Source organism: Prosopis cineraria, unplaced genomic scaffold (assembly GCF_029017545.1).
Source record: "Prosopis cineraria cultivar Desert tree isolate PC_DT_omini unplaced genomic scaffold, ASM2901754v1 PC1, whole genome shotgun sequence".
NCBI lineage: Eukaryota > Viridiplantae > Streptophyta > Magnoliopsida > Fabales > Fabaceae > Prosopis > Prosopis cineraria.
This window is the reverse complement of record NW_026555332.1, coordinates 54,277,755-54,292,430: the sequence shown is the minus strand read 5'-3', so window position 1 is coordinate 54,292,430 and position 14,676 is coordinate 54,277,755. Positions and strand designations below refer to the sequence as shown.

Here is a 14,676-nt window from a genome sequence, read left to right as displayed (position 1 = left end):
GACCCGCTTTATATTAATGAAAAACCCGGGGGTGCGATCATGCGATTACTATTTTACTGTCGAACATGTTTTTCCTTTATTGTAACTTACAGAACATGGATCCTTGAGTTACAAAGACACAGGACCTACGAGTAACAGAACAATCTGTTCCTACTATTCACATGGACAATTGACATTGAGCCCAAGTATCGTCAAGTACCAACTACTAGAACTAGAATTAGAATTTTTTTTTTTGTATTTTTTTTGGGTAATAACTAGAATTAGAATTTCTATCACATGCCTTAAATCATCCCAGATTTGGATTCTAGACTTCGGATCGGAACACTGGATATCCCAGCTAACTGAATACGCACTAGATTTATTCACATATCTCGAGTGTCTCTCCAAAACCAGTGTTTTCATGAGCTTAACTTTTCAAGGTCCAATAGCAACCCTTGGGTGAATTCCACGTAAGGAATAGCAAGTGGGCAGTCATCTGATTTGATCTTCCACCTGGTGCATTCACGCAGCAAGTAACATCAAAAAAGCGAATATTATTTTTTTATTCTTCGCAACCCCATCAGCGTAATTAGCTCAATGTTCATTGGCATCAGGAGCAACAATCATGCACAGTGCTCCACATTGGCTTGCATCAGTACTGTTTGCTAATAAACTAATAAAATAATCATGTGGATTCCCAAGTGGGATGCAGTGAGTTAATTTATTCACCAACCTGCCCATCTTGATACCCATAAGCTGTGCATGTCATGATTCTAGTGGACAGTGTTGCCTAGTTAGTGTGATATGGTGATTACCTATAATTAAGGACAAGATGATGAAGGAAGAATGCTATCTCCACCCTAGCTATATCAGCACCTGGACATAGTCGTGAGCCTCCACCAAATGCTGTAACTTTCTTGCATGTTGAAGTGTCCTGCCAATGGATAAGACAAATGTTTGATATGTAACGTTAATTTCATTACACTCTAACAAATGTTTGTTAATGGCAGGGTATCACAACATACTTCCCATCTGGAAGGATCGAACTTTGAAGGATTTTCATGAAACAGAGGATCCAAATGCCCAGCAGACAGAATAGGAAGGACCTTCCATCCTGCTGGTATAACAAAATCTGCAACAATTTTCAACCATTGATGAAACATGACCAGATTTTTTTCTGTAAAAAGAGAACTAAGATAACGTATGCTTTCAGTTTAAATACCTTTGAATTTGACATCTCGAATAGCTTTCCTGTGCAAAAATTTGACTACGTTCCCATATCTTGTTGCTTCATTTATAACCTGATGGCAAGAATTTTGTTGAGATTACATGAGAAACTGCACAATCTTAAGGAGGTAATTAAAATTGTTGTATGGTAAAGTAACTGTTTTTCTTACATCAAGAGTGAACTTCATTTGCTTGAAGTCTTCCCAGTTCAGTGATTCCCCATCTACTTTGCTTTTCCTAATGACTTGATGTTCCTCCTGTGGGGTTTTTTTATTATTGAATTGATAGCAGCGAATCAGTAAATCATTATCAACAGAGTTATGACTTAGGATTAAATAAAATAGGGAGAGTTGAAGCCCAAGTACCTTGAGCCTTTCTAGCAAATCAGGTGACTGGCCAAGGAAATAGGCAATCAAGGACAATAGCTTTGCCGTTGTCTCATAACCACCAAACATGAGGTCCAATACAATACTCACCATCTCTTCAACGCAAAGGTTAGGCTTTGACAATATCACATTTAAGAGGCCCTCTCCTTCTGACGACCCCACATTATCACCTCTACGCCTTTTTATTATTATCTCTTTGACAATGGACGAGAGTCTTATTCTAGCCTGACATATAGGATCCGAGAACAGTAAAATATATCAGCATCAACATCTGCTGGCTCTCGCTTAACCAAACAGTTTAATATAAATCCATTTTTTATCTGTACCTTCACAGCATTGGAAAATGTTGTTCCAGGAATATTCAGTGGGAATGATATGAAACCACTCATGTAAGTCTCGAAGTTTTCTAGAATCTCAGAGCCTAGAGGCTTGTCCGGATTAATGTCCAGAAGGAGCTTCAGCATAGCACAGATTGTAAACTGTTTTAACCACAGAAGAAAAACGGAATCTTATGTCTTCACTTCTACTGCTTCTTTTCTAATATATATACACATATATATATCAAGTGGCAGATAGAAATTTCACCTTTTTAGCTTCAACATAAAAACCAACTTGTTTAGAGTGACGCCATGAATTCACACTCGAGAGTGCAAGCTTCTCCACAGAAGGAAGGAAAGTAGATTGGCACTTGGCCGCACAGACGAAGCTAACAGCAGTGCTCCGTAGCTTCTTATGAAGGTCCCCAGTGACAACAATGAGAGACAAGTTGCCGAGAATGTAATGCATTACCTTGGGATAATCAGCCTCGAATAGCTTCCCTTCGTTCTGAAGAATGAACATGTTGAAGTCGCAGTCGCAGGAAACGATGGTAGGGGAGCCAAACAGATGAGACTTGAAAACTTTGCCGTACCTACATAACAAGGATAATTTCTCAGTGACAATGATTGTCTAACAACACGAGAGAACGGCCTTGAAAGAATATGGTACCTAGAACAGCGTTGTTGTAAGAAGCTTCCTAAGGAGAATGATTCATGGGGTTTGAGGAAGCCAAGAGTTTCGCCACAGAATGGCAAGCCCATGCTTCCATGAGGCAAATTTTCATGGTTGCTCTGTTTTCTCAGATATTTGAGAAGCAAAGCCAAAACCAAGACCAGTCCACAGAGGAAAACTGAGATGAGCGAAAACTCAACCATAATGCTTAATAATCCTCTCGCTGAAGATGCAGATTTGGTCTACAGGCACAGCAGAATACACACACACACACATATATGTAGATGTGAAAATAAATATACCTGGTAACTGTCCTAGATTCTGATTTAATGATTTAATGTCTGATATAGCGAAAAGCAGGCACTTTATTGTGATAACCCGCGAACATTCAACAGGACCTTCCTTTTTATATAGCGGATTCGATCTTTTATTTCTTTAAAAAAGGGCGAACTATCGAATTTGCCCCTGTACATCTGCTGAAAGTCCAAATTCTCATATCACACGAAGATGGGTCTCTGCAAGAAGAAATAAGGGCATGTTTGGAAAAAAAAAGAGGAATAGAGAGAAAACTGAATTGTATCGAGTAGCTTCTTTTTGTTGGGATGTAACAAGAAAATGGGTAAAATTATTAAGATTCTTGATATCCACTGCAATAAATTTTGCATATGCAAAGTTTGCTGCAAAATCCTCATAATCTATTTGATAGATTGAAAAGATCCATTCCTTTAAGTTATGGATTATGATGAAGATAGAAAAATGGATATTAGAAGCCAAGCACGCATAAATAATTAATATACATGGTATGAAATTTATAAAAAGTCATATCAAGGTGGCTATCTAAGATTTCACGTGAAACATGTAACTCAAAGGCTAATTTAATGGAAAATTAACTTTATATCTGGTACATATTTAATAAAAATGTAATATGCGAAGTATTTCATTCAACACAAATAGTTAGAATTGCAATTTTCTTATAAAACTGTAGATGAAGTAATTGTTGTGTACGACCCTTTTCATGCGGTTATTATAATCTAGGAGATGTAATTCCTGGTGAGATAAAACTAAAAACAGCGCAAAACTTATGTTTTTTTTTCAACCTCTTTTGGTTCTAGAAAGCAAATAGAAAAGAAAAACTAGTATTGACGGTGAGGCTCACCAAACTGTGTTTACAAAAAAGGCATTGAGAATGATTTGGCTTCTCCTGTCAAACAATTTTCTTAGCTTTATTGTCCCTATCATAAACCCACTGATTAAACCTCCCTTGAGTGGCCCCATCCATGTCTGTTAAATCATATTTCTCAGTTCTCACCCATTTTACGTGCGCTCAGTTAGTTTCTGAAAGCCCTAGCTTTAACATGTTCGCATACATTAAAATATGGAGAGGTGTCCCCTGAACAAAGAACAAAGCAACACATGGAGCCAAAAAGATTGAAACTATTAACCCACGCAGAAGAAAAAGTCTCAACATAAAGCTTCTTTTGGTATGAGAGGCTTTGATGTCTGTCTTGGCCAATTCGGCCAAACTTTTGTTCCATTACTATATGGTTCTGCAATCTGCATAATCATGGACATGCGCAAATTCTAAGCTTTGGGTCATCATAATAAGTAAAAAGGAAGAGACATGAAGAAGGTACGGGCCTCTGGGGAGGCAAGAAAAGAGAACCGATTCCCTTTCGGTCTGGTACTGTTGTGCCTTGCACGTGCACGTGCAATGGATATGGGACCCTTGATTTGATTGAGTTGAATTTAGAATCACTGGCAAATAGCTGGATATTCATTTTCTCCCAGTGCAAGCATGTTTTTCATTATTCTTTTAGTTTTCCTCTTGACTTGGATCCTATTTATGAAAATAAGTTTCAGATAGAATCTTATGCCGGGCTTCATGATTGAAGTTTGTCAGAGTCTGGTTTGCAAAATGGCGTTTCATTCTAACAATTCATTTGAACAGAGTATCCAGACACTTGTAATTAGTTCGGACCTTGAAACTGTTCTTCACCGAGCGTGCTCAAGATGACTTGAACAAAGGCCCAAACTATGTCACAAGTCCACGTGGAACTATTTGCGTGGGGTACTTTCAAACTTGCAAATCACGAGGGCCAGATAAAAGTCATCAAGTTTAAACTATAACCTGATGCTCCCTAGCCCCTGATTGACCCCAAAAAACAAAGGGCAGATAAAAAATGTGTCCCACCATGAACTTTTGGAAATTTCAAACCAGCTAACACACCATCTTCTATTTTCCTTCTTTCCTTTCCCCCCTTTTCTGTTTTTTTCATCGTTGTGCATCATCACTGAACTGAATGGAACAGTAGAAAATTTGGAGAAGATTTTGTTGAATCGCGAAGGTTTGGTGGACTGCATGGAGGAAACGCCTAATTTCTTAGAAAAAAAAACTAACCTAGTCAAAGTTAATTTTAAAGTTTTTTTTTATAATTTTCTAATCAATTAATAGTTAGAATTATTTTCTGTCAACAGTTGGGGTGCATTGTTTTAAAATGTTAAAAGAAAAACATAACACTAAAAAAATTAGGGTCATGCTTTGAAATTATAAGGAGAAAATATTGTTGAGTCCCATGAAAGGATTTTAATTACTCAAAGATCTCACGAAACAGAAAATTAGCTTTGAAGTCCCGTGGGACTTTGTTGTGAATAATTTTTATTACCTAATTATTGAATTGCCCATGGTCTTAAAAAAGAAGTTGGAGGCAGAAAATCTCTCCAACAAACCCAGTCTTCTCCTTCCAGTATTTGAAACTCACTCTCCCCCCCTTGCCATAACCTGAAACTTACTACCAATTACTTCATTTGTTTATTTGAAGCCATGCGATTTTTCATCTTCTCTCATTTTCAAATTCAATTATTGTATGTGTTATCACCACTTGGTGCTTATTATTAAAGGCTTGCAACTTTTGAGTCAACTTTTTGTGCAAAACATTCCCACACTTTGAGGCATCTAGGAGAATTTTGGATGGTGGAACCTGAAATTGCATTTTCAATTTGAAGGTACAATTGTAACATCCCAAAATTAATTCAAGGGTTTAAGTTAATTAATCAAGTGACTTACTTAATTAATTAGGTTAATTAGGAGTTAATAATCAAATTAGGATAGACAATTAGGCTTATTGAACCCTTTAAAAGTATATTTGGTTAGAGGTTTTTTGAGGGAGGGGAGAAATGCTCCCCTCCTCTCATTCGGTTTAAAAATTTGGAAGGGAGAGGAGCTAAAATTTAGCCCTACCCTCCTCTCATTTTTGTCCCCTCCAAATTGATGCTTTTTTTAGGGGAGCCAAATTATTTACCCTCATTAGTTATCTTATATCCCATAAATGTTCATTACTGAAAAAATAAAATAAATGCTTGTGTTCTTACTCTTTTTGCTCACTGTCTCTCTGAAGAAATCAAAGATAAAGCCAAGGTGAAGTTTCTGATGAGGTTGAATGAGAATCTAAGTAAATGTTAGTTTTGAAGAGATTGGGGAGGGTGACGAGCTGCCAAGCTTAAATCAAATTAAATCGCTCTTTATTTAATCAACACAATAAAAGATCAAAAATTAATATATATATATATATATATATATGTGTGTGTGTGTGTGGCCACTAATTATTCTTCCTTTGCAATCTCAGCCTCATCTTCCTTCCCCTTATCTTCTTCATCAACGATCACATATGTGACTTTTGATTTGTTGCAATCATGACTTTCAAACTCAAAGAGAAACCAATGAGCAATCCTAGACAGGGCCTAATGCTATCTAAGTTATGTTTGGATACATTTGAATTTGGATTTGAGCCAAATTTATTGTTTGGGTAATTAAAAATGTATGAATTTAGATTTGTCTAAATCTAGATTCAAGTTCTACCTTAATTTCTTTATAATTTAAAATTCTTTTTAAACTCTTATTATTTCAAATTCTAACTTATTTTTTTTTATTTGACCCAAATTCATAAAGGCTTGATTAGCCCACCAATGGTAATTAGATCAGACCACCAAAGTTGATGGAAACAAGTAGCCGCTGTTGACAGAGATCAAAAGACTGACTTCTACTGGGACCGGATTAACAATTGACTTCTACAGGGATCGAACTGATAGCAACGACTGAGACTAGATCAGACTAACAGGGATGGCAGAGACAAGGTGGCTGACACTGGACGACCAACTTTCATCGGGATCAAAAGGTTGACTTCTACCAGGACTGAACGACCAACTTCCACAGAGATAGAGCGGTCATCGTCGATCTGGTCCAAGTGGAAGTTAGCCATTTGGTCCTCATAGTTGTCGTTGCCTGTCACTCTAGTCCTAATAGAAGGTGATCGTCTGGTCTTAACGAAAGTTAGCACGTCTATCCTTATGAAAGTATGTTGTCCGATCTCGATAGTCACTATCGGTCCGGCCCAATAAAAGATTGTCATTCAACCCCCATAAAAGTTGGCCATCCTATCCCAAACGTCATCGTCAATCTAGTTCAAGTGGAAGTAGACTGATATGATATTCTTGCCAAAGTAAAAATGAAGCGTGCATAATATGATGAGGCAAGCTTGTTAATTGAAAGTTTGAATGAAAAAGGCTCAATAGAAATGTATTTTTCATCCTCTTTTAGCCAGAGCTGTTTAGCTCAACCTTGAACTTGGTGAACTCAAAGTCAGTGCTTTTATCGTGCCTTTCTCTAGTGTTTTTTATAATGTTCTAATTTTTTAACTTTTTTTTTGTTTTTTTATCAATAGTTTGTACATAAAATAAAAAATATTTTAATATCTTGAAGGTTTAAAATGGTAAGGATTTGTGTTTTTATTATTATTTTTTATAACAATATCACTACAGCTCAGAGACGGAATCGGAAATCTCGATCAAATGATCTGTTTTCATTTCCAAGCATCCCCATTCCTTAATCCATATCACACGAGTCGATATAATTTGCCAGACATAACTGCAAGTAATATGAGTGTTTAACATACCTTGAGACATGGCAACATGCGTTTCGAATTTCAATATCGAGTCACAGATCAAATTCAAATTCAAATAGCAATATAATCATTATAATAGTAGTAATTATAATTACAACAACAATATACGATAATGGAAACTTGTCACATGCGCCGCGCCGCTGCGGTGAATTTCTCGAGAGGACACCGGATAAATGGAAGGACCAAAAAGCTTCCTGTAATTCACTTTTCTCACGTAAATGATTTTGTTTAAAGTTTCTCTTCTCTTATCATACATTTTTTCTTTATCTCCTCGGACCAGCCTTCCATTGAAAAATTACATTCTAAAATATATATATTTTGTGTCCAGACGCGAAAATCTTTTTGATAGGACCTTCCTTTTCTTTTGGCAATATTTGCTGGAGATATCAGACATCCTAAAATATCATATTAATGGGGGTTAAATTTTTGATAATTTTTTTTAAAAAATAAATTAGAAATATTGATTGAAGCAACTACAAAATCAAAGAAAATTAATAATGAATATGACATTTAAGGTTTAAATATAACTACTAAATTGCAATTAAAATTTCTGTCAATAATTGTCTGAACCAATATTCACAACTCTTTTTTTAAATTTTTTTTATCAAATTTAATGATCACTAATTCAATTTTTTAAAACTTAAATCCTTACATTGTTTAAATATAGAACAGGACCACAATTTTATATAAAGAATCATATTTTCATATGTTATTCGCATGGTTCGGAAAACAAGATTGGACTAGCAAAGTGATCATATATCCATCCAGACCTGTCTATTGTCTAAAATGATAGAAGAACAACCCAGAGTAACTCGAGTGACTTGAAAAAAGGTTGAATTAACTCATTCAACCTCACATGTGGAGGCAAGTTGGGCAAGTTACATCACTCCCTTCCAGGAGCTTTAAAGGGACGTCATTCTAGTTTTTCCTTTTTGGTGGAAAAGAGTGAAATGTGGTTACCCGATCTCTTTAAATTTGTTAAAATTATATAGACTTCCCCTCTATTTTCAAAAACTTACACTTTAATCCATCTTTAATTTTCTAAAATGTTTTATTATATTAATTAAGATATGTGAAAAAAATTAAAATTATCAGTCTTTCTCCTCCTATTTTAAAAAATATTGTGGTTATATTTACGTAAACATTTTACAAAATATTAAAATTAATAAACATAAATAAATTATTACAAAAAATTAATAAAATAAATATAAATTATATTAATTATTTTATCTCTTTTTATATTAAATTCTTTACTCTTTCTTTTGCTAAGAAATTTTGTAATTTATTAAATTTTTTATTCATGGATGTCTGAAATATTTCTTTTATCAGCTTATGTATTTAAAATTTAAAAAGAAAAAATTGGTGAAAAGGACCTCATTGAAAGAAAAATTAGTCTTAAGAACCAAATGTAATTCAAGGATTAAGGCTAATATTTTATTCATTAAATAATATGAATAAATGACTGAAACACCCCTTTATTTAAATAAATGAAATTGAAAAAAAAAACCTGACTGTTTAACACATGCAATCCAAAAAAACATTACACTCAAGTCAAAATTCTTGTACCCTAAGATGAAAGACCTTGCACCCCAAGCCAAAAGGCTTCTAGCTTGGGGTGCATGTGTTGAATAAGCAACTTTATTTTTTTTTATTTTATTGATTTAAACAGATGGGTATTTCAATCATTTGTTCATATTATTTAATTAATAAAATATTAACCTTGATCTTTAGAATCAATTTTCCTTCCAACAAATTCCTTTTCACCAATTTTTTATTTAAAAATTACCATATAAATAAGTTTATATAAATGATTTTTAAAATTATATACTATATAAATAGGGAGAGTGATAATAATGTATCAGGATATGCAAATGATAAATAGATACCACAAAATATGATAATTATCTTACAATCTTTAACATCTGCATGACAAATTTTTTTTTTTTTTGGGGAAATCACATACTTGACCCTCCCTCAACCCTCCCCTCCCTTTTTGCCTCCAACATGGTCCCTCGGACCCAACCTCTTCACAGTATTTATTTGTTATTTATATATTTTAGCAGTATTTTATTGTCATTCTTCTATACAAATAAATTTATTTATATTTTATTTTTTTTCAACTTGTATATTTTAGTTATTATTTAAAAACTTAATGATTTTTGACTAATATTTATATTAAAGAAGGGCATTGTAATTTAAAACAAATGATTTAAATAATTAATTAATAATTGGATAAATGAAAATAGAATCTTTAAAATAGGGAGAAAGTATTGTGTTATGTAAATATTGATATCAAGAAAAGTTTATATAGATTTTTAAAATAGAAGAAAATTTTATGCAATTGAAATGAAATAGAAGAAAAATTAATATTTTTTTTTAAAATGTAAGGTATTTTTTGAAAAGTTAAATATTAAAAAATATAATGTATTTTTAATTTTTTAAAGTTTAATCGTTATTTTTTTAAAAGTATCTTTATTGATAATAATTTTATACTTATTATAAAATATTTAATAAAAATAAATATAAAAAGATATAATTAATTTAAAAATAAATAATTATTTTTAAAATTTAATTAAAGATATTTTATATTTTTAAATTGAGAGTATATTTTACTGGAAAAAAAAAATCAGACAGCGGGGTCGACAAAACGATGCGGTAAACGTGAATCAGATCAGAATTCGTGTGCCCCACGCCCTAAGCTCGTCTCTCTGCGGTGTTGCCTGCTCGAAGTCGTGGAACTCGTCTCCGCTGCCTTCGGCCGTGCGGCGCATCGTGAGGTCGCCGAAATCATCCCTGCTTCGCTTCTTCCTCTTCCCAATTCCCCCTTCATCCTGGCTTCAGAGTTCAGATTCTTTCTCACTGTGTGGTTTGATCTATCTTCTCGTGGCTTCAGTTCTTCCTTCCTCGTGTCGCCAAATCGTCTCTTCTGGTTTGATCTATCTCTCCCACTCACTCTCCCTGTTGAGTTCGATTTTAAATTTTTATTTATGCTGAATTATTGGTGCTGATTTTTCATTTTAAGTCTTGTCTCCCTAAATAACTTTATGGTTCCTTTGTTGAATCATTCTTATTAGAATTCAAATGTTAGACAATTGAATTCATCAATAATGTAGTAAGATAGAGATTTGTTGTTACTGTGGACTGATACTGTAATAAAAAAATTATATTATATTTTTAGATTTCAGAATTCCTTTTTTTATCAATACTGTAAGGGAGAATGACAGAGAGGTCCAAGAGGATCAGTTAATTCAAATTAAATTTTAAGTGTTAAATTTCAAAAATTTGAAACTTCCCTGTGACAAATTTCCAAATTCTAACAGGAAAAATAATTTTTTTTTATTCTTTAACCATGTTAAAATTTAAAAAATAAGTTATAAATTCATCATAAGATAGTTGTGAAATTGAGAAATTGAGTTGTAAATTTTTAGAGTTTGGCACTTGAAACTTAAATTAATTGGTCTTTTTGGAACCTTTTTGTCATTCTCCCATACTGTAATCAGAAAATGCAGTCAGATAGAAATGATTTGTTGTTTTCAATTCGAACTCTTGAAGAGAAAATTATTCGCTGATCTTGTAGAATGAATTATTTGCGTTGAGTTATTCTTTCTTGATTGTAAGATTTTTATTTTATTACTTTATTTGTGTTCAAATTATTCCAGCTCCTAATGTCTCGGTGCCTGAAGATTTGAATGAAGTTAATGATAATTTTGGTGTTGGTGATTATTAGTTATAGACTTTTTAATGATTAAAGGATTGTAAGGATGAATATTTTGAATGTTATAATTTGTTATTGTTAGACTTATTGTTGTATCTTGAAGTCTTGGATTTGAATGATTGTTTTGAAGATAAATGTCTTTTTATTTAAATTATATTATTTTAATCATGGTTGGTCTAACTCTGGTTTGACTTCTAATTGGACCACTACCTCTTGAACCAATACCCTGACCAGTTTAGTGATCAGTTTGGCTTTCACGTTTTAGTACCTTGTGAAAAACTGATCTACGGCCAAGTTATCCTATTTGTAACTCTGCTCTGGAAGGTTCATTGAGAACATGATTAATATATTTCTGGATTTAGAAATTTTGCAGCTCTAACCCTAGGCTTTGCCAAGTGCATAATTCCATAACCCTTACAATGGTTTAGTTGTATCTCAATTTTTAAAATGTTCCTGTTTTGGTTGGTGACAAGTGGTAAGGTTCACGATACAATCTCCTGCCTTGGAAAATTCTAGACCCTTTTAAATGGTAAGTATTCGTACTAAAAAGACATATTTGTTGTTTTTAGGTCCAATTATTTGGGAGTTACCTTCATTGCCAATGCATCAAATTCACACACACAGTTTGCTTACTTTGTTTTGCATCCTCCACATCATGATCAAGGTCCCGACCCTCTGCTTTGGGAATGTGTCAGTATAGGGAAAAAAATCCCTCAGCTATGTTTAATTGTCTTTTCCCCTGTAAATCAGTAGTTTTTTCTATTTAAACTGTCACTCAGATATAGATTTCAACTGCTCATTTTCCTAGGGATGAGAACAAAATTTTGAGAGTTGGGGAAGAACTCTGGAGAGAGAGTCTGCCTTTAAATGGTGGCTCTCGCCTTTATGAACTAGGAGATCTGAAGCCCCAAACATGGTATGAAGTGAAGATATCATATCCTGCTTCTGTATGTATAATGTGTTTTTGTCAGTTGTTTGCTGCGGATCCTTCTCTGGAGACTGATACACACTAACTAAAATATCAGATACCTGCCGGCTTTTCCATACAACTGGATAAAGATATGGTGCGGAACAATAACAGAAGATTGCTCAACACTGAAAAGCTAATTTTTAAGACCGAGAGCAATCTGGTTGGATATGTCACTTAAACGAAGCTGTGATTGCTTTAGATGACTTCTGTTATGTTATGTTCTGAAAGCATTGACATTAATCAGGATAAAACGCGAGTGTTGGTAACTGTGGAGCCAGAGGGGTTTGTCGCGATGCCGCATGTACCTGATAGGCCATCCATTATCTTCAATATAGGTAATTTAGCATGGTACATGGCACTATTGTTTTCCGATTCAGAGATTCACATTCTTCGTTATTCTTGTTATGTTCCCTTTTAAATTCAGTTGAAATGTTTTTCCTTTCCAGTTCTATTTTTGACGCACATTTTGGCCACTTTTCATTGAGTTAAATATTATGGATTCGAAATGCATCTCATTTTAGCGTCAGACATCGCTTACCGGGTCTAATTTTTTCCCCTTTGGCATGATATGACAGTTTGTGATGAGCTATTATTGGGCATGCCCCACCAAGCTTGGTGGGTCGTGGTACTGGCGATACTGTGTCTCGGAATTGCATTCTTTATTCCTTCTTTCCATCCACCATGTCTGTTGCCAGAGAATCAAAACTTTGGGTCCACCGATGGCATTTCAAAAACTTCTTGACGAGCCGAAGAAGCGACCCCTGGATTCTTCACTTCCAATGCAGTGATGCGCCCTCTTATGACATTAAAAAATGTGACATTTAGATTTAACCCGTCGGCAATCGATGAAATCGTTCCAAGTCTTTATATGTCGCTTTACGATGCATATTATTGGATGTAATTAAACAATTTGTTTTCTCACCTTCATTTGATTTCCTTGCGATTATGTTCGGACAAGCTGTTATCATGTGATAATTTTATGATATCAGGTTCGCATCAACTGAACATTTTGTAATTATGTCACCTTTATTTTTTACTGTCATACTACTGATCCTGCTCAAGGAAGTTGTCGGAGCCCGGAGAGAAGGTCGAGTTTGAAATGGTTTTTAATCAAGTTTGGGCCAGTGAAAATGGGCAATTTATTTTGCCCAAAAAAAGGGCATTTTGCATTTAATATTGGGCATTATGAATTGTAACTGGCTATTTGAGGAATGCAGAGTCTGTCAGTTTCTTGAATGTGTAGCAAACTTGTAACACTTCAATATCGTATTATGTTAATTTGTTTTCTCCTTACTTTGAAGTAGGGTCAGTAATTCAGGAGGGGTGAGTTTATTCGAGTTGGGTTTATTCGGATTGGGTTTAACATATCTCATTCCTTCTAAAAATCCATATAGTCAAGCTTGGTTCTAATACTTTCGGATTTCAAGCTTATTCGGGTTAATCTGAATACTCAAAATTTTTTAAAAATATTTTTTCTTTATTTTTTGAACCAATTTTAATTTTTAAATAATTCTATTAAGCGTAAAATATTATCTTAATTTTAAAATAATAAAATAAAAATAATTTATTAACTTTATACTTAAGTAGCTTTGTTATTATTTTATTGTATTATGTATAATTTATTTATGAATATTTCCTTTACTTTTAAATTAATTTTTTAATTGTTTAAATATTTTCTTATCATAATCATATATAAATAATTTATATATTTTAATTATATTATATTATTTTAATTATGATTAAGTTGATCTCAATTCAATTATAGTTAGACTATTAACTTAAAATTATTATCCTGATTAGTTCAAAGTTTTTAATAACTTTTAGATAAATTATACTTTTTATTTTTATGAATATAAAAAATTGCCATCATTATATAATATAAAAAAAATTATTTAATTATGAGTAAAATAGTATTTTTTTTGAAATCATTTTTCTTTAATTTTTTATATTGTTTAACTCTTACATATAAGTGATTCTTGCTCTAGTTTACTCTTAATTTTTAACCAAGTCTAGCATAGACAATAATCAAGTAATTATTTAAAAATATTATTCTATTTATTATGTTTATCTAGTAGTAATATCAGAAATTTATATATGCCTAAATTTTATTTTTTAAATTTTTTTAATTTTATTTTTAATTTAAAATTAATTATCTTAATTTATAAAAAATATAAAATTATTTTTTATATACAAATGATTTATAGGACTCAATTTTTTTTGAAAAAAATTGAGTCTTAAAATATAAAAATTAATATTAAAAATATATTTTAAATATTATTTTGAGATATTTTATTGATTAGAATTAATAAAAATATGAAATATAACTATTTTTATTTTTTTTAAAAAATAACTATATTAAAACACTCATATATATAATATTTTGGTATGAAATGATATAAAACTTGAAAAACTAATTAATATTTATTATATTTTATATATTTTTTAAAATTT

The 14,676-nt window shown here is 32.6% G+C and overlaps 2 protein-coding genes across 2 annotated transcripts; one reads left to right on the top strand and one right to left on the bottom strand.

Annotated features, from left to right (window-relative positions):
- Positions 1 to 131: 131 nt before the first annotated feature.
- On the bottom strand, positions 132 to 2,819 carry LOC129304416 (cytochrome P450 724B1-like). The gene is made up of 9 exons (XM_054944062.1): positions 2,580 to 2,819; positions 2,178 to 2,502; positions 1,919 to 2,071; positions 1,572 to 1,817; positions 1,377 to 1,463; positions 1,202 to 1,280; positions 1,005 to 1,111; positions 795 to 913; positions 132 to 492 (listed from the first exon to the last, which is right to left on the bottom strand). Exons 1-9 carry the CDS (start codon positions 2,783 to 2,785, stop codon positions 399 to 401), a joined length of 1,416 nt encoding a protein of 471 aa, XP_054800037.1. The 5' UTR covers positions 2,786 to 2,819; the 3' UTR covers positions 132 to 398.
- A 4,833-nt stretch (positions 2,820 to 7,652) lies between these two features.
- LOC129302505 (uncharacterized) lies at positions 7,653 to 13,225 on the top strand. The gene is made up of 6 exons (XM_054941451.1): positions 7,653 to 7,736; positions 10,171 to 10,469; positions 12,064 to 12,202; positions 12,281 to 12,385; positions 12,470 to 12,560; positions 12,801 to 13,225. The coding sequence occupies exons 1-6, from the start codon at positions 7,653 to 7,655 to the stop codon at positions 12,965 to 12,967; spliced, it is 885 nt and encodes a 294-aa protein (XP_054797426.1). The 3' UTR covers positions 12,968 to 13,225.
- The last annotated feature ends 1,451 nt before the right edge of the window (positions 13,226 to 14,676 follow it).

What these genes read in the sequence shown, in the direction of transcription:
- LOC129304416 (XM_054944062.1), bottom strand. Translation starts at nt 2,785, where the DNA reads ATGGTTGAGTTTTCGCTCATCTCAGTTTTCCTCTGTGGACTGGTCTTG. An exon ending in TCGAGATGTCAAATTCAAAG is followed by an intron (nt 1,112 to 1,201) that starts GTATTTAAACTG and finishes AAATTGTTGCAG; the next exon opens with ATTTTGTTATACCAGCAGGA. An exon ending in CATCTTGTCCTTAATTATAG is followed by an intron (nt 493 to 794) that starts GTAATCACCATA and finishes TGAATGCACCAG; the next exon opens with GTGGAAGATCAAATCAGATG.
- LOC129302505 (XM_054941451.1), top strand. Translation starts at nt 7,653, where the DNA reads ATGGAAACTTGTCACATGCGCCGCGCCGCTGCGGTGAATTTCTCGAGA. An exon ending in AGATATCATATCCTGCTTCT is followed by an intron (nt 12,203 to 12,280) that starts GTATGTATAATG and finishes CTAAAATATCAG; the next exon opens with ATACCTGCCGGCTTTTCCAT. An exon ending in ATCCATTATCTTCAATATAG is followed by an intron (nt 12,561 to 12,800) that starts GTAATTTAGCAT and finishes ATGATATGACAG; the next exon opens with TTTGTGATGAGCTATTATTG.